At 43.2% G+C, this 20,127-nt stretch overlaps 1 protein-coding gene across 1 annotated transcript in view; it reads left to right on the forward strand.

Moving 5' to 3' along the window:
* Nucleotides 1–17,044, forward strand: part of GJA8 (gap junction protein alpha 8) — a 33,095-nt gene extending 16,051 nt beyond the window's left edge. Inside the window, exons 2-3 of the mRNA XM_075909449.1 lie at nucleotides 64–117; nucleotides 13,030–17,044. Coding sequence (XP_075765564.1) covers nucleotides 13,040–14,266 — 1,227 coding nt within the window. The 5' untranslated portion in view covers nucleotides 64–117; nucleotides 13,030–13,039 and the 3' untranslated portion in view covers nucleotides 14,267–17,044. The remainder of the gene's footprint in view (nucleotides 1–63; nucleotides 118–13,029) is intronic.
* Nucleotides 17,045–20,127: the final 3,083 nt, after the last annotated feature.

Here is a 20,127-nt window from a genome sequence, read left to right on the forward strand (position 1 = left end):
GAGACATCACGGCCTGTAAAATATCTGGTCTCAGGTATAACCACTGGCATTTTTCTTTGGCAGGCCAGAGCTGGATTAGGATCTGTCTCAACAGTTAGAGCTTTCCCCAAGGACAGAGTGAGTATAAAAGAGTAAAAATAGCATCCTAGCAGTGCTGTCTCATCTCATTGTTCATGTTTGGATTTTTTTGGGGATAACTGTAATAATGAAACGTTTGCAGTTACAGAAGGGCTTTCCTGCATCTGAGGCTGTGTCCAGACTCCATGCCTCCGTCGACGGAGGCATGTAGATTAGCCAGCTCGGAAGAGGGAAATGAAGCCGCGATTAAAATAATCGCGGCTTCATTTAAATTTAAATGGCTGCCCCGATCTGCCGATCAGCTGTTTGTCGGCAGATCGGGAGAGTCTGGACGCGATGCCCCGACAAAGAAGCCTTTCTTCATCGACACAGGTAAGCCTCGTGAAACCAGGTTTACCTGTGCCGATGAAGAAAGGCTTCTTTGTCGGGGCATCGCGTCCAGACTCTCCCGATCTGCCGACAAACAGCTGATCGGCAGATCGGGGCAGCCATTTAAATTTAAATGAAGCCGCGATTATTTTAATCGCGGCTTCATTTCCCTCTTCCGAGCTGGCTAATCTACATGCCTCCGTCGACGGAGGCATGGAGTCTGGACACAGCCTGAGTGTTGTCACTGCTGTGCTCCACGTGGCTCCCATAGTAGTACTTTGGATAATACTAGACCTAGTCTTGGGACAAGAAACTACCAAATGACAAAGTGCAAACTGAATCTATAAATTAATCCATAAACAATAAATCAGGCAACACTATCCTAGGTGGTCTATAGGGTGCAGGAGCCACCTTCCAAAGACCCATAGATGACTTGCTTCATCTTCATGACCAGGCCGCAGCCGTGTATTTTGACATTGTGCTCTATAGCAAGTCCTGGAATGAGCATTTAGAACATGTCAGAACAGTCTTGCAAGTCCTTGGAAGTGTGGCACTCATAGCTAACCCCACTACATGCCACCTAGCTAATCACGAAGTAATGTACCTGTGGGATTTAATGAGGAAATGGTGCCTACACTCGTTAATAGGAAAAAGTCCAAGCTCTAGTGGAATGCTCCAACCCTACCACAAAGAGGCAGATATGATGCTTTCTGGGCCTGGCAGGCCATTTATATATGGTTTGTTCTGGATTTTGCCATGATTATGGTTCCTATGACAGACCTGTTGGTCTCAGGTGTGAGTCTTGGACTGTGAAAATGGAAATAACGGTATTGGCCCAAGAAGATCCTCCCCTCGGCAGCTTCTGGGCACCCTCCCTAAGGAGGGACCTTCTTAAAAGGGGAACATGGCAGGCAAGTAGAGGGAGAAAGATTGGCTGCAAGGAGGCGGAGAGGCTGTAGTCTACAGGGCATAGGACAGAGAGGATATGAGACAGTCAGCTCCCTAACTGTAGCTTACATCAGAATAGACTCTAGTTTTTATAATTACTCAGTACCATGTAAGTTATGTAACTTATACCTGCCCTCTGAATTCATATCACTGAGTCTGAACTGAGGGGCCAGAGGAGTGCCGCAACTAAAAGGCAGCCATAGGAAGGTATATGTACATGTAAACCATCCTCTCATTTAATGTACATCTCCTTCTGGCTTCTTGTAATTGGAGTTACAGCAACTGTGTCTCCTTGTCCACTCCTTGGCCCTCTTACTAATTTTTTAACATACATCTCCTTATGCATAACCTTTACATTTGGTCCTGTGAGTTATGAGATTCCAAGGCCTGCAGTCAATGGAAAAGCAGCTTGCCCCACAATAACATCTAGTCAGTGACTGTCTGAAATAGACCCTATTGGACTTGCTCTCTACCTGGATTAAAGAGTCAGGTGACCATTTGGGAACTTGGTTATTTCAACTTAGTTGCCTAAATCCATGTTAAGACATCTATGGGAAAGGGGCAGAATTTCCAAAGTGCTGAGAACTCTGCAACTGAAGTCATGATGGTCCATTCACTCTATCAACGAGTTCAAGACATTCTAGAGCAGGGCTACTCAACTTTGGAAGCTGGGGCCACAATGATACAGCTCATGCCGAGGGCTGCAACTTCAGTGCGGTTGCATATACATGTTTACTGGACTCTTAGGGTGTGTCTAGACTACATCCCTTTTTCAAAAAAGGGATGTAAATTAGGCATGTTGATATTGCAAATGAAGCGGGGACTTGAATTTCCCATGCTTCATTTGCATAATGGCGGCTGCTGCTTTTTTTCGAAACGGGGCTTTTTCGAAAAAAAAATCCAGCAGTTTAGACGGGGATCTTTCAAAAATAAAACCCTTTTTTGAAAGATCCTGTACTCCTAAAAAAAATGAGGGATGTAGTCTAGACACACCCTAAGAGTCCAGTAAGCAGTGGAAGTGTTGATAATGCTGCTAGACAATTTGATCTCCAATGGTTCGACAAATTCTCTGTTTTGGCACCAGTCAGGTCCTGAGGGTGCCAGACTAGAGAGGTTCAACCTATATAAATCTGTCTTCACTAGAGATTTTGCCAGTATAGAAATGTTAAAAAAAATACAAAAAAACCCCCCAAGACCCGCACTTTTCTTGCCAACATTTCTGTATAGAAAAAAAGTGTCTAGGACAGAGCTGGCCAGAGATTTGTTTTTGCAGAAGAAAAGATTTGTGAAGTATGAGGACTAGGGGAAGCAAAGGAAGGAGTTAGGCAAAAAACATAAAAGAATAAGCATTTTGGATCACATCACGCTTTTTTCTGTAGCATTTTTATTCTCTTTACTACAGTGTAGAGTGGAAGTGATAAAATATTGCCCCCTGGTGGAGAAAGACTGAATGCTTCTGAACAATTTTATTTTTTCTGGAGACCAACACTTAAATTTGCTTTGCTGGTGCTACTATAACAATTTTACTGGTGAAAAGTAGATAAGCCTTGTTCCTACTAACTTTCTGTGGAAAATAACCCACTAAAAACAACATCAAAGTAAAATGTGAAAATTTAATTGATATATCAAGAGGTAGACAAGAGATTATTACTGTTTATGGATGTACTATGAATGCATAAATCTGATAATTGAACTCTGTTTCTCTGAAATATACTGTTTTTAATGAAAAATTCATTTAATTTTAAAATAAAATAGCAAGTCTCTTAAAAGAACAAAAAGTTGAAAGTATAGTTATAGTTAGAAAAGGCCCAGTATATAACAGGCACCTTTGTGCCGAGCAGGTCTGTGCCCTGACCATATTCAGAAACATAACTGATTACTCCAATGATGACAAAATAAGTTATTCCTACTAGTCAACAAAGCTATTGGACAGGGAATTGTATTCTCTTCTGGCTTTTAGATCATCAATGGGATGGTTAATTATGATCCATTTCTTCTTCTTCTTTGCCCTTAACTCCTATGGGAGCATAGGCCATCAACAGTTTCTTTCTAAGCCTCCCTGTCTTGTGCCACCTTTTCTAATTCTCGTTAGCTTTTTGTTGTTCCATTTGTTAAATCTATATTATTGGGGCTGACGCAGGAGTTAAAAAGTTCTCAGCTTGACACTTAGTTCTCAGGTTGAGTTTGCCAGGCTTACCATTAAGAAAAAAAATTAAACTGAACACATTTGATTTGGAAATCTCTTGAGAGACAAAACCTGCTAAAGCCCATGCAGGCATTTGACCAGTTCATTTTCAGAGAACTGGACTTTCAGACATACAGGGACTGAAAGGCACCACATAGCAAGCATAGACACTTTTGCCTTGTTTATCCTTATCTGTTGCCTGTTCTCATTCCATCCTTTAAGCTTAAAATGAGTGTTCCTATTATAAGCCGCTGATCCTCAGCTTCAGGGCTCTGTACAGCCTAGCCCCTACCTAGACGACAGTTCCCATTTTCCCTACTATCCCCTCCTGTTCCCTGTGCTTCTCCCAAATTTCCCTCCTTCCTGATTCTTTCTATCCTTCTCTCTTTCCTTCCCTTTGTGCCTGGATGTTGTACAGCCTCTGAGTTCTCTGTGACTGACATTGACTTATTGTGTGAACTTGGACAATATTTTCATCATTTGAGAGCTTCAGTTTATATTCCCCTGTTGTAAATTGCGGGTAGTGATGTTTGCCTACTTCATAGGAGGTTACAAAATCTAACTCCCAATGTAGCATTGAAGCCAGTAGGTGGCAGAGGTGGGACTAAAATACAACAGCTCCCTTTGCTGTGCTCAGTCCAGTAGGTCCCTAGAATAGACAGACAGAAACATCCTTAGAAAACAGTCATATTTCAACTGCATTGCTCTGGATATTCTCGGATGTAAATAAGAGAAAAATTTGCTCCACAGTTTCTTGGAGGGAATCTGAACATGACAGTGCTCATCTTCAATGTTTACTGGGAGATTTGTGTGTTCAGCACAAGAACAGGAAGCATGTGCTGCTTTCTAGCTATGCAGATCAGGAGATGATAACTTTGTTAAAGGGAGATGTCCAGTTATCCAGGGTTATGCTCTGTATAAATGGCACAATCTGCCTTCATGCATGAACTGAGCTGCTCAATAGAGCTACCCTGCCTTGTCCTGACATCATGTCTGCACAGAAAATCCTTTTGGAATTGCAAGTCCCACACTGCCCCACCCCCAGTCAGTGCACCGAAGACCATGTGCTGTGTTCTCATAAAAAGGCTGGGCAGTAGTGGAACCTTAGCTTTTTCCTGTCATAGCGATAAAGGGGAGCCCTGTGAAGATCCTCTCTAAGGGCATGTCTGTGCTAGGAAATTATTCCTAAGTAACTTATTTTGAAATAATATCTTGAGAAATAACTACTTTGAAATAGCATGTCCACACTACAGGGAAGCCTTGAAATTAGTCTGAGGCAGGCTTCCTTAATGTGGACCTGCTCCCTCGACCTAGAGCTCTGGGAAGTACTGGGGAGTAATTACTTTGAATAACTCTGGGGAGTAGTTATTTCAAAATAACAGCAGTGGAGCGTCCACATTGCCACTATTTTGAAATAACTGTTTTGAAATAAGCTTTATTCCTTGTGGAAAGCAGGAGTTATAATTTTGAAATAACCAGCCCCTTATTTCGAAATAACAGGCTTGGTAGTGTGGACGCTCCACTTATTATTTCAAAATAAGGGGAATTATTTCATAATAACTCCCTAATGTAGACCAGGACAAAGTGGCTAAAGAACAGCAACCCCAGCAAGTAAGATAACTCCTTTCTAAACAAAAGCCACAGATACCAGGCCCAGGAAATGTTTCCACTTCTTTAAAAGGAAAGAGCAACTCAGAGGAACATCAAACCTTACTCAGAATGAAAGCTCTTCTCAGTTACTCTGTGTAGCCTGCATGGGGCTGCCGTACCTTCCTACTTCAGCTGGCTTAGCTGACCACACTGAACTTGCTAGAATTGACTGTACTGGGAGCTACAGGCGCTCAGCGCCTCAGAAATTCTGTTAGTCCGGAACCTCAATCCAAGCTCAGGAGCCTAATTGTAGGAACCCATGTTTGAAAATGCTGGCCCTTCACAACAATGCCTCCAAAGTTGTGGTCCCCACAGTGTGGGCCTTATGGGCCTGTCACAGAGTAGTTGGTCCTAGGCTGAGCCCAGTGTCTTTGGACAGAGCAGGTGAGCCCAATCCAGCTAATTAAAGAGGACTGGGATGTATTTGGGTCTACAAAGGGCTGCTATTGGGCTCCTATGGGAGGCAGGCCTGGGCCATCAGAAGGGAAAGGTACAGGGGAGTAGAGTGAGCACCTGTGATGGGTCCCTGGCACCAGGTGGTCTGGGCACAGGAAAGCAGTCATGCAACTGTGGCTTTAGGAAGGTAGCAGAGCTAACTGCAGCTAGGAAACTGACAGGAGCTGGAGAACTAGAGAGCCCTGGGAGGGGTGACCCTGAAGCTGGGAGGCCAAAGATGAAGTAGAGATCAGTACCCCCTGTTAAAGAAACTACCTTGACTGAGATTGGGTGATGCAATGTATGCTTTGGAGCTGGGGAAAGACAGGTTCCCAGAACTTGAAGGTAAAGGTCTTGATTTTCTACTCTGTTTGAACTATGCTCGGACCAAATGGAGATGTGGGAGCTGGAAAGGACACAGGGAGCCAATTGCAGCCCAGCCTAAGGTTCCAACCCATACAACTGCAGGATCAGGTGTGGAGCACTGTTCTGCCCCGTCCCCTCAAGTTTGGATTAGGAGGCAGCAATACTGCCTCTGCCGTATTTCCACTGGCAGAGAGTTCTCCTGCACAAAGGGGTTCCTTAATAGCCATCTGCAGCTGAGTTAAAGCTGCTTCCATATGGTGACCTGGAAAGACAACCGAGAATCTGACCCAGCATTCAGCTGCAAATGTTTCCAGAATCCAGCTGAAGAGACTGCAGAACTTTCCAATGCAAAAATGTCTATGACCTGAGAAACTAACTGCATAGTGACTTATTTCAACCCATGTCGAAGGGCTATACCATAGTTATGAAAAAGACTTATGATGGTTATGTGAAAGGGTAATAATGTACAGAAAGGATGGATGACTTATATTTGCCAAATAGCTTGTGTATTGGCCATATTTTTCAAGGTGGATTATTCTGCATATTCAGAATATTCAGTTTCTGGGTATTTAGAAGGATGAGTACAAAATGGTTAAAGGAAACTTTACAAGGCAGCAGCCGGTTTAGTCTACAAATGGACATCAGCCACAAATCACTGGATCTGGGCTTCCATAAAATCTGGGGTTGATTGACCATGGGATTTTGGTTCATCCTATTCTAGAGCTCGAGGCTATGTCTACACTATGGAGTTTTTTTTCCAGGAAACCAGAGGTATCCCAGAAAAACTCAACTGTGTCCAGGGAATGCATCTGCTCTTTTGCTTTATTTTTCCCATGAGGAAGAAGGGTTCTTCCAAAAGAGGAGGCTTTTCCAAAATTTGGTCCAGTGTAAATGGGCCAAATTTTGGAAAAGCTTCTTCCAAAAAAAACTATTGGAAAAAGGTATGCAAATTGCAGAGTGCAATTTGTGTACCTTTTTCTGATAGATCCCTGTAGCGTAGACATAGCCAGAGTCTAGCCAAGTTGTGTGTTCTGATCTTTCCACAGTGTTTGGATCTGGGATAGTGGTTTGACCGCTCAGTCACATTTGGCAATTTGCAGTCATTCTTCAGGAATTCTGCATCCTGCCTGGAAGCATTTTTCAACCGCCTTCTCACTGCTTTCTGTAGAAAGTCAAAGGTATGTCTACACTTCACACTGAGGCTATGGTTCCCAGCGAAAGGAGACTTGTATACTAGTACTCAAGCTAGTGTGCTAAACGCAGCATGTAGCCACAGGGATGGGTTGGGGTTGGAGCCTCAACTGTATGCCCATCATAGGCCAAAGGTGCATCAAGGGATGGTTAGCCCCTTCCACCACTTGCGCTGTTGCAGCTGGGTTCAATTTTAAGTGCACTAGTCAATGAGACTTAGGGTTGGGAGTCACACTGCCAGCTCAAAGTTTAAACAAATATTAAGGTTAGCCATTGTCCCTATTCCTATTACAGTTTGGTTTAAAAGTAAACATTATAGCAAAATAAATCATAAATATAATGTAGGTTTACCCTTTTGTTCTTAAGGATGGGCTCAGGGCAGGGGGCTGGCAGTTTGTGGGCTGCAGGTGTCACGGTTGAGAGGTGAGGAGGGACTCTGGACAGGGAACTCTGTGTGTATATGTGTGTGTGTAAGTGTAGGAGGGGTCAGAAGACCAGAAGGCATTAGGAGAGCAGTTGGGGCAAAGCCGTCCCCCCAAAGGTTTGTACCAGGGCTGCTTGCTCTTCCTCTTCTTGGTCCTGTCAGGGAGCGATAGCAAAGTGCATAACTCGTCTGCCTCTTGCTCTCCCCAGCTAGAGTGAGGAATGCAGAAAACTGTGTACTTTTCCATCACTCTCTTATGTAGGGGAACAGCCAGCAATGTCCCTGTACAAATCTGGGCGGAGGGAGGGGGAGATTTCAGCTCTCCCACCACTCTAAAGAATGATTGGGAGTGAGAGGCTTGGAGCTGGGGCAGTCTTGGATGGAGGGAGAGGAGTGCCCCCAGCCAGCCCCTTTCACTTGCCTGGTGATTCTGTCACTTTTCTGTATGGTTTCATGAGAAGCAATCCCATCCCAGGCACATCCCATTTTCTTGGCACATTTTAATGGCTGTGACTAAAGAGAGAAACAGGTTCTCTCATAGGGTATGTCTACACTACAGCACTAATTCGAACTAACTTAATTCGAATTAGTTAATTCGAACTAAGCTAATTCGAACTAGTGCATCTAGACCTAAAAACTAGTTCGAATTAGGATTTTGCTAATTCGAACTAGCATGTCCACATTGAGTGGACCCTGAACCGAAGTTAAGGCTGGCCGGAAGCAGTGCTGGCAGGGCATCAGATTAGGACTTAGAGCGTGGTGCTGCTGTCTCAGGCTAGCTGAGGGTTGTGCTTAAAGGGACCTGACCCCCACCCCGGACAGACAGTTCTCAGGGGTTCCCCACTCGCTTGTCTAACTCGATAAGGGACAGCAAAGCAGTCCTGGCTTGGAGTGCCCTGAATGCCCACACTCGGCACATCACAGCACTCGGCCATCAGCCCGGCTGCACTTGCCGCAGGCTGCCATCCTTGGGTACCTAGTGTTGGCCGCTGTTGGCAGACAGGCTACTGGGCTAGATAGACCTTTGGTCTGACCCAGTACGGCCATTCTTAAGTTTTTATGTTCTGAGCTCAGGGCTCCGGGTCAGGGGTCTCACTGGACCACCTTGATTTTCATGCAAACCTGCTCCTGGGTGGCCAGGCTGGCAGCTCTCCTGCCCTAGACGGCCACTTTCCTGTGCCTAGTGCGGAGGTCATGGATGAGGTCCACGATGTCCGCACTAGACCGGGCGGGTGCCCGCCTCTTGCGGCCCCGGGCAGGCTCCTGCGAGCCGCCAGCCTGGTCCTGGGAAGAGGCGGAGGGCTGGGTGGCAGCGGGTGGCCGGCTCGTGCCATGCCAGGTGCAGGGTCTGCTGGCTGTGTGCTGGCAGGCTTGCACCTGGCACGGGCACCGTAGCCAGACCGTGCCCCTTTAAGGACTCTGGGGCCGGGAGGGGGACAGACGAGTTTCCCTCGTGGTGCCCAGAGTGGCCACCAGGGCAAGCTGGGGAGGGCTAGCCTCCCACAAGTTCGAATTAAGTGGCCACACAGCCCTTAATTCGAACTGCTTAATTCGAACTAGGTGTTAGTCCTCGTAGAATGAGGTCTACCTTGTTCGAATTAAGCGCTCCGCTAATTCAAATTAAGTTCGAACTAGCGGTTTGCCTGTGTAGCACCTATCAAAGTTAATTCGAACTAACAGCTGTTAGTTCGAATTAACTTTGTAGTGTAGACATACTCATACTCACACTCACACTAACTTTGTAGTGTAGACAGGAGAGAAGGCAGCTATATACCTGTCCCCAATTAAACTGAGCAAGGTGTGACCAAAAAAAAAGAGGAAGATTTGTTTACATACAGATCAGCAGGGCATGGGAAGACGACTGCATGTGGTCATCTTGCCTACATCTACACTGCAATGCTATTTTGGGATACTGGAGTATCCCAAAATAACTATTCTGCGTCTTCACAGCAAGCCCGTTATTTGGGCTCGCTATTCCGACGTCCCTGTAATCCTCATGCTATGAGGAGTAAGGGACGTTTTGGAATAGAGCTTTATTTCAAAATCTGGTGCTGTGTAGATAGCGCCAAATGACAAAATAAGCTATTTTGAAATAGCCTTAAAATAAGATATGCAATTGTTCTACTCTTGTTCTAGATCAACTCTGTGCTCTGTTTGAATTGATGTGTTAGCTCCAGTTATAGTAATAAGCTTTTGCCTCCCTAAAAAAGCAACAAATCTTATTAATTCTGACCACTTAAGGAAAGGGCTAGACACGTTAGAGTGGATAGTGTTGGGGAAGTTCTGGACAGGAAGTGTATTGGGGTCACCCTACAAATAGTAACCAAGGCTGGTTGTGGAGCTGCTAACATTGTATGCTGGGCTCACAGCACTGAAGCTGGGCTGCCCATCACACAGACAGTCTGGGACTTGCATACTTGTCTGATGGCTGATGATGTCCGAGCTCAGAGTTACAGCCGCAGTTTTTTAAGGTAACCAAGATTACAGGACAGTCTGTGATACAACTCTTGTTGGTCTGTACTGAATCCCCAGAATATGATGTATGCTATCTGTATTGCTGCATAATAGTTACTACTACGGACTGAGCCATCGATCAATGGATATCATCTTCTATGATGCTGTTGGTGAGCAACTAAGCCAGTTGTTGATTGGCACATCTGATTACAGATGTCTCATAAAAATCCTGTCATCTGCAGATGTTGTACATTCTCTTTGGACCCTATTCTTTTCTTGTAATGTCTGAATCTGTTGACTCTCAAAGTGTTTGAGAGGCTCTCAAACTGCATAATAATGCCGCTTCCCACAATCCCCTGCTCTTTAAATAGTGCCATTTTCAGTTTTCTGCCCCCAGGAAACATTCAAACTCCATATTGATAGGCCAAAGGGAGGAGGCTTCAGAATGACGTGACAAGAAATTCTCTTGCTTTCATTTCTAGCCAGGCTTCGGGAGGAGGAATTGATTTTTGCTTGTTGGTGAGCAAATGGTTACAAAAATGTAGCTTTTCCCTTGATCTGGCTCTCCTGCATGCCTCAGCAGTTTCGAAGATGGTTGTATTGTGCTGCTCCCTCTGTTTGTTGGACTATTGGAATCATACTGCATTCATTAACTAAATAATTTGATCTAGTTATTTTTGGGGGGTGTGTGTGTGCATGCGTGCACTGTTTGATATTTGACTAGAAACATGAAGAGCCTCAGGTCTATAATCCCAGCTGATGTAAACTGCCAGCATTCCATCGATTTCAGTGGAGCTGATCTGATTGACACCAGATGAGGATTGAGCCCTGCATGTGACTACATTTCCCAATTCCTGAAGAAACCTCCCCAATGGTAAATGCCTAACGCCTGGGCTGAAAGGTGACGGAAAGAATGGATCTTTCCCAGTTGTGTTTGCATGCTACAAAAGATCTGGCCTGAAACACTGCTTGATGCAGACTCTAGAAATCGCCTTTGGAACTCCACTACCAGAACTAGGAACAGGGCAATAGGCAGCATTCGCTTGCATTTAGTCAGATCTGCCATCATGAGAAAGATGAGTGCTCTTTTTTTCAGCTAGAGTGAAGCAGAATAGCAGGGAAGGTTCAGCCCCTGCTTAATAGCTTCCCCCCTGTGCAAGTGAAAGTCTGAACAAACTTTTCTGGACTGTGCAAACTCCATTTATGCATGGGTTGAATTTTCACTGCCTGTTGCCTACCCCTTTGCCCTCCCCCACCCTTTCATGTTCAATGCATTCACCTCTTCTCTCCATCTCTGACTCTCTTTCTCCTCTATTGTTCTCTACATCACCAAATGTCGCTCACTTCATAAAGCTGTCTGGCTTGGAGCTTAAATATTGCAGGGTAACTAAAACCCACCCATCAGAGCCGATCCAGTCATATCTGCTCAGTCGTGCGACAAGGTTGGGACTTTTACAGTAGGGAAGGAAAGAGACAAAAGTTCACTCTTCGCTGCAGAGTGCCAAGAGAGAAGGAGGACACGTTCCTTCACCGGAGTCTTTTACTGTGGCAAGTTGTTTGGTGGATGGCCTTAATCTATATATGCTTTCTTTTGTCTCTAGCTTGATCAAATCGTAGGATTTGGAATTTAATGGAAGGATTGTTAAATCCTGTTGGGTTTCAATGGAACTTGTGCTCCTAATTCACTTAGGCACTTTTGAAACTCCCAATCTATAACTTAAAAAAAAAAAGCCACAACCCAAACTAAATGTGCAAGAAACTGTTGTTCATGTTGGACCTTAGGGGATTGATATGGGCAGTTCTGATCGAATTCAAGAAATTAAGAAATTGTTATATTATGCAACTCAAGCCAATGCAGGATTTTCCCTTGAAATACCTTTTCTAAGGCTTTGTCCAATTTAATTGTAATAGATGATTGGGGGGCTGTGCCGGGAAGAGCACATGCAGCAGCTTAAGAACCATTTAATTTATAAAGGCTCATTAAGTAGAATGTGGGACAAGGCAGATTTTTGAAATGTGTGATGCTACTTTATTGAAGTTCCTGAGAAGATTTATCCATTTGCAGCAAGTTGCATGTAGGATTTTAGAAGAAAGTAGTATGAAGCCATTTTTCTCTCTCTATTGCATTGAGTTGTCAGAGGATAAACAGATTTATAATGCATAACAATGCCACTTTTCCAAGATGGAATGAAGGCAGCTTATTGATAGCAGAGGATCTTGGTGTTAGATTATTGCAAAGTGTGTAGAATATCTGTGGGACTGTTAATTACACTGAATGGAGAATGACATTTATATTGTGTTGCACTAATTATCTGGTTTATTAATCAGGAAATGCTATGTGTGTTTGTAGAAATGGAACTTTTAAATCCGTTTAGATAATGTATGTAAACAATAAAATCTTTGTATTGTATTTGTTCAAGTAAGTGCTCACATTAATACACTTTTTTACACAACTTTAGTAGCTGATAGAGCAGAAATGTGTCTTACTGTTTAAATCACCAAACTGTGGCTCACCAAGCTTGCACATCTGAGGTGTATAAATGGGAGAATGACATCACATTCTCAATGGTTTTTGTACAGAGATGTGGACATAAATGTTCATGTGGTAGAAGGACCAGAATAATGACTCCATTTTAGTCTTGATGCGTCTTTATCTTGTTGAATTATTTGTGTCATTCCTAAAGGACAGAAAAACCCAGAGAGGTTTCCCAGCCACAAAAGAGAGAGTTTACAGAGGAAATTTCCTTGTCTTTTTATTCCCTCCCCCCCAGTATTGTAATATAAGGTGAAAACATTTTCAAGGTATAAGCTACTTTGGAGAAGAAATACATGTGACTTAAAGTCAGAAGCAAGTTATATATGAGTAGAAAAATGATTCTTGTTTGTTTAATGTGGTTTATGGCCATTCTCTTTCCTTCTCTTCTCTTAGATAGTAAGAGATGGGTGACTGGAGTTTCTTGGGGAACATTTTAGAAGAAGTGAATGAGCACTCCACAGTCATCGGGAGAGTCTGGCTCACAGTGCTCTTCATTTTTCGAATCCTGATTCTGGGAACAGCTGCTGAATTTGTCTGGGGAGATGAACAGTCAGACTTTGTGTGCAACACGCAGCAGCCTGGTTGTGAGAATGTCTGTTACGATGAAGCCTTCCCCATTTCCCACATCCGGCTCTGGGTCCTGCAGATCATCTTTGTCTCTACTCCTTCACTGGTGTATGTGGGGCATGCTGTGCATCATGTGCGGATGGTGGAGAAGAGGAGAGAGAGAGAGCAGGCAGAGAGGCAACAGCAAGCTGAGATGGATGAAGAGAGGTTACCGCTAACTCCAGACCAAGAGGACATCAGGAACACCAATGAAATCAATCCCAAGGGGGCCAAGAAGTTCCGACTGGAGGGAACACTCCTGGGAACCTACATCTGTCACATCATTTTTAAAGCCATTTTCGAGGTAGGGTTCATAGTAGGTCAATACTTCTTGTACGGCTTCCGAATTCTACCCCTGTACCGCTGTGGCCGGTGGCCTTGCCCCAACCTTGTGGACTGCTTTGTATCCAGGCCCACTGAGAAGACAGTCTTCATTATGTTTATGCTGGCTGTAGCCTCAGTATCCCTCGTCCTCAACCTTGTGGAGATCAGTTACTTGAGCTTGAAAAAGATTCGCCTGTTTTTCAGGAGGCCCACAGAGCAACAACGGGGGGAGATCCCAGAGAAGCCCCTCCACTCCATTGCAGTCTCTTCCATTCAGAAGGTCAAGGGCTACAAGCTGCTGGAGGAAGAGAAGCCGGTGTCCCGTTACTTACCTCTGACAAAAGTGGGGGTAGAAACTGCTCCCCCTCCGTCTTCTTTCAATGACTTGGATGAGAAGCTTGGTATGGGTCCCGTAGAAGATCTTTCCAGGACCTTTGATGAGAGATTACCATCTTATGCCCAAGCAAAAGAGCAGAAGGAGGAGAAGGTAGAGGCAGGGGAAGAGGAGCAGGATCAAGAAGAAGAGGAGGAGCAACAGGAACCAGAAGAAGAGCTGGAGGTGAAGAAGATGGCAGCGGAACAGGAACTGCCAGGAGAGGAACTGCCTGCAGTGCCTGCTGAACTGACAACTGACACAAGACCTCCCAGCAGGTTAAGCAAAGCCAGCAGCCGGGCCAGGTCAGATGATTTGACTGTATAAGGGTGTGGGGAGTAACTACGCACACACAAAATCACACGTTTTTAAACAAAATGCTCAAATGGTCATTTGAATATTTCCTATTGAGATTCTCCGCTGGAAAGGTGCTATCATTGTAACTGCACCTTGTCTGTCCTGTGTGTCCCATGGCTGGTGCTAGCTATCATGTAACATATTCAAAGGAACAGTTTCTTTTTTTTTTCCAGATGCCAGTTCACTTCTCACAGCACCTGTGCTATACATGGCACTGAAGCATTTTAAAACTAAAACAAAACAAAAATCCAAATGTATTTACTATGGCTGCACTTGCTGACAGTTTTATGTTCCACATTTCACTAGAGATATGGGGGAAATGGCTCTTTCAGACAGTATCTGGCTGAAGGGCTGATAAATAGATATCTTTGGATATTTCTTACTCTGTTTTAGCATGTGGCATAATGACATTGGTCCTCCCTTCATTGCTAGCATAGAATTGCAGTTATTTAATTCACAAAAAAGGATCCTGTGTTTAATATCATGAAACTAGATGAAAGTATTATCACCAAAATGGCCTTGCTTTGTTTGTGAATGCAAATTTCAGTTGCTTATAAATACCTTCCCGGCATCCCCTTGGTTAGAAACACTTTTGATCTACAAGTGATGCTGATAACAGAAAAGATTAAAGCTAGTTTCTTGTAAGAATTTAGCAGATGCACACAAATGGGTTATTTATTACCAACAGGGTCATTTCAGTCAAAGACCTTTGTCAGGCTAGTGCAAAGAATAAATTAAATTAATATTTGTTGTTAAGTGGGGTGACTTGGGGTATGGAAATTGACTTACAAAGGAGTGATAGGAAGGCATCTGTAAGTAGAACTACTGTACATAGAGCACAATGTCCAACGTAAGGCTCCCAGTGCTGCATTTGCAGCTAGATCTCAAAAGGTGCTTCCTTCCTGCAACTCCCAGGAAGAAATGGGCACTCAACAAGTCTGAGAGAGTGTGTTGAGATACTCAGCTTGGCAGTTGGTATCCTAAAATATAAATTTCGGCAGCTAAGTGACTGCTTAAACACCCAAATGCCAAACTTCTTGACCTGATTTATGTGCTCAGGTTTGAAAAATAGGCCCTTATTTTGAATAACATAACAACGGTCATTAGACATCCTGCTTTGTTGCTAATTTGATAAGAAACTCAATTTGCAGGAGTTTCCAATAGTCTACTTAGCTAATGAACATAAATGAATAGAGCAAGGTCATTCAAAGGATCAGTAAGAAAAAATATCTGTACCCAAAGGACTAAAGGAATGCCACAAAGCTCCAGCAAAGTCTATTTTATTTTAGAAAAAATTAAGAAAGAACATCCACTTTCTGAGTGTGTAATAGCTAATGTTAAAAATGTCAATGGCTTTCAAATGTTAGGGTCACAAAAGTCTTTCTTTGGCTGGGATAAAGCAGCAAGTTGTTTAAAAGTTAATCACTATGCAAAGACTGAATCTGTTGTCTGAAAAGTATAGATATGTGCAGTGATAAAAAACAAGCAAAAGTGAGTAAACGAACCTTATTTCCTAAATGACAAATGGGTAAATGCTGTTTACCCACAATTACTCTCAACTATGGGTACTAGGGTACATGTTTTCCTCTGTTCTGCTTTCCAGACCTCAGTCCCTGCCAGCTCAGCAAATTTTCTCTGCTATGCAGCAGCTCATGTACATTGTTTCAAGTGTGGAATAGAATCCATTTCAGAAAATGTACTTCACATGAGACATAAAACCAAATCCTGCAACTGGCTAGAAAAGGCCCCGTGGACTATGATATGAGGGCAGGACTCCTAGGGTACGTCTAAACAGTCGCGTGTAGCTATACAATTTGAGCTATGCAAATTGTGTAGCTTATTTCGAAATAGCCTGTTTCGAAATTTGGCACTATCTACACAGCACCAAATTTCGAAATAGAGCACTATTCTGGCATCTTCCTTATTCCTCATGCAATGAGGCTTACAGGAAGCCAAAATAAGACCCCTTCCCTTATTTCAAATCTATTTCAAAATAATGGGTATGCTGTTAAGATGCGCACAGCGCTATTTTGGTATAATGGACATTATACTGAAATAGCGCCACTGTATCGACGTATCCCTACAGCCGGACACGAAGCCCACTGAAGTCAATTGATTTCAAAGTGCTTTGGATCAAATACTGAGTTCTGATGATGTAGCTGAATGGCACTTCTGTTTCTCAACAGTAAATTCCCCTTTCAGTTTCATTGGATATTATGATTTTGGCAATACTATTCTAAATGGCTCTGTGGAGTTCCTGTGCCTTGTTAAACAGCTGCCATATTCCACTCCAGAGATGGCTTCACTTCACTGGTGGGTGACGTGATTACTATATGTATGTATATGTTTTGTAAAGTGTTTTGGGATTCTTTAGTACTATAACAATGCCACATTTTTACATTGTTAAGAATTTTGCTCCTTTTGGGCTTGTCTTTTTCTAAACTTTGCAGCCTTGATAAAGATCATGAGAGACATTCAGAAGCTTTCTTTTGAAGAGAGACTCTAAAGATTGCATCTATTTAGAGAGGAGATACGGTAACTAAGAGGGTATTTATTAGAGAAATATAAAATAATGATGGTGCAGAGAACCCATGTAGAATGCTTCCAGTGTCTCATAATACAAAAACAAGAGGGGCAATCAATGCAACTGAAAGGCAAAAAGTGGGAAAATAAAAGGAAATACTTTCTGTACAAGTCATAATGAACATGAGTAACTTATTGCCACACAATTCCAGTGAAGCCAAAAACTCAGTAAGATTAAAATAGGATTAGACATTTACATGAATTATAAGAACATTTGCTGTTTCATTGGATAGAGTACACAATTTTTCATTTTAAAGAAGGAGCATAAAGCCTCATGCTTCATGGTATAAATGAGCCCACAAACCGAATGGGGTTAGAAATACACTTCCCCTTTGGCAGGAGATTCAACTGCTGTTCATTATGAGGTTTCTTGCTCCTTCCTCTGAAGCATGTGACACTGCCAAAAATGACAATACAGGTCCAATGCATACATTTCTAATTACCTGACTGGCCGTTTAAACAATAAAACATATTAATAATTGTCTATGTTATTGACACTGACATATATTAGAGCCAATTTCTGCCCTCTTTTGTGCATGCATGCAACACTCCTATCGTAGTGATGCTTATGTACCAGTGGGAGAAATATGGCTGAAATATCACAATCCAGATACTATACATGAAGGCTGCATCTAGATTGGCATGATTTTCCGGAAATGCTTTTAACGGAAAAGTTTTCCGTTAAAAGCATTTTCGGAACAGAGCATCTAGATTGGCATGGACGCTTTTCCACAAAAGCGCTTTTTGTGGAAAGGTGTCCGTGCCAATCTAGACGCGCTTTTCCGCAAAAAAGCCCCGATTGCCATTTTCGCGATCAGGGCTTTTTTGTGGAAAACAAATCTGAGCTGTCTACACTGGCCCTTTTGCACAAAAGCTTTGCGCAAAAGGGACTTTTGCCTGAACGGGAGCAGAATAGTATTTCTGAAAGAAGCACTGATTTCTTACAGTAGAAAGTCAGTGCTTTTGTGGAAATTCAAGCGGCCAATGTAGACAGCTGGCAAGTTTTTCCAGAAAAGCGGCTGATTTTCCGGAAAAACTGGCCAGTCTAGACACAGCCGAAGTGTGGAATACATAATTTGTGCTGTAGCATATGGGTAAAATACATTGCACAAAGCCCGTGTATTAAATTTATCTGTAGCACACGCTGGCTGCAGCTGCAGGGCTCCTGGTACAATACCAAGTATGATACATGGCATACTGAAAAAATACTCCACTCTTCCTGTGGTATACAACCAACTGCATATTTGGTTCCTCAGCCTGGTTACAGACAGTCTCACTGTGTTCCTTATATACTCTCTAGCTCAAATGTGTGTACCGTGTACTAGAGGCAGTGTTTCTTAAGAGAGCAATGAATTGAGAATCATGCCTCCTGGTTTCAATTCACAGCTCTGCCACTAATTCAGTGGGTGACTTTGAGCAAGTAATTTTTTCCACTGTAAAATCCAGCAAAGCAATAATTTTCTACCTCACAAGGATGTTGTGAGGCTTAATTGATTAATATTAGTAAAGCACTTTGATATAAGTCCCTATAGAGGGTAAAAGTATTAGTATATTTCAAGATCTGAAATCATTTAAGAACTAATGACAGTCAATACAATAATTTCTTGGTGAAATTCCTAATGAAGTCACATAATGGCTTCAGAGCTGTGAGTTTAGTACATACAGTAATAATAATATATTTAACAAATGGTTATGAAAAACACAGGAGAACAAAGAAAGAAGGGCAAAAATCCACTCCCTAGCTGAGAAGTTACTGAACATTTAGAGCCATGGAATAGATAAATTAAAGAAAGCTAAGAGTAGGAATTTCCTTGGCTTCCCACTACGAACAAGTTACTGATTGATTTCATGGGGGTTGGGTTTTTTTAGCGAGGAGTGTAATATGCAAGTGTCAAAGTCACAAAAATAGGTGGATGGGGGAAGAGAGAGGCAGTCTTGACTTAAAATAGAATGTGGGAGTTGGTATAGGTTAGTGTCTAATGCAGTGGATGAAGAATTAATTTTGTCATATTTATTCCCAGCTCTGCTATTGAGTCATTATGAAATAAGTGTCTGTACACTTCAAAACCACAGTTATACTGTGAACCAGATTGTCACCTGGTTAAAACAGGCACAGCACTGTAAACTTCAGTAATGCTGTTGACTGACACCACTTGAGGATTTGGCCTGGTATTTACAAACCTCTTGGGGGCTGCTAATACCTAATATAATCAGATCCAAGCAAGCACCCGATACCTTACTGTGCAGTCCTGCAGTAAAAGTAATTTTACTCATAATAATTTGTGGCAGGTGCAGAAAAATTGCCATCCCCATGCATCCACACTGACACAAATATCCTGATATATAAACTATTCCCACTATGTGAGATAGGGTATGTCTACACTACCCCGCTAGTTCGAACTAGCGGGGTAATGTATGCATACCGCACTTGCTAATGAAGCCCGGGATTTGAATTTCCCGGGCTTCATTAGCATAAGCGGGGAGCCGCCATTTTTAAATCCCCGCTGCTTCGAACCCCGTGTAGCGCGGCTACACGGGGCTCGAACTAGGTAGTTCGGACTAGGGTGCCTATTCCGAACTACCGGTACACCTCGTTTCACGAGGAGTAACGGTAGTTCGGAATAGGACCCTAGTCCGAACTACCTAGTTCGAGCCCCGTGTAGCCGCGCTACACAGGGTTCGAAGCAGCGGGGATTTAAAAATGGCGGCTCCCCGCTTATGCTAATGAAGCCCGGGAAATTCAAATCCCGGGCTTCATTAGCAAGTGCGGTATGCATACATTACCCCGCTAGTTCGAACTAGCGGGGTAGTGTAGGCATACCCATAGACATTAACAAAAATATCAGCCCTGTGGTGTCAGGTGAGCAATTGGTTTAGCAGGGACTTCTGAGGGCATGAGATCCACTTGCTTAGGAAAGAGAATCCAGTCTTCCTGTCACTCCCTTTTTCACTGATCATGCAGTTTTACATGTAGAGAGAGTCCATGCCACACAATGCTGAAAAGCTGGCAGTTTGCTGTTTAAATACAAAGCTGCCTTTCAGTCACACAGCTGAGAGTAATCCCAGCCCAAGCTTGTTTTTGTTTTATAAAAACAGGAGCTGCCATGAAAAACAGACAGATAAGACTGGGGCAGGAACGGGTGGATGGGGACAAAACTATGGGGAGCAAAGTGCCTGGCAGTCAGATGAACAAATCACATCAGCAGACTCATCCAGATAGTGGCACCAACTTCCTTCCCAAATTGCAA

Source organism: Pelodiscus sinensis, chromosome 1 (assembly GCF_049634645.1).
Source record: "Pelodiscus sinensis isolate JC-2024 chromosome 1, ASM4963464v1, whole genome shotgun sequence".
Taxonomy (NCBI): Eukaryota; Metazoa; Chordata; order Testudines; family Trionychidae; genus Pelodiscus; species Pelodiscus sinensis.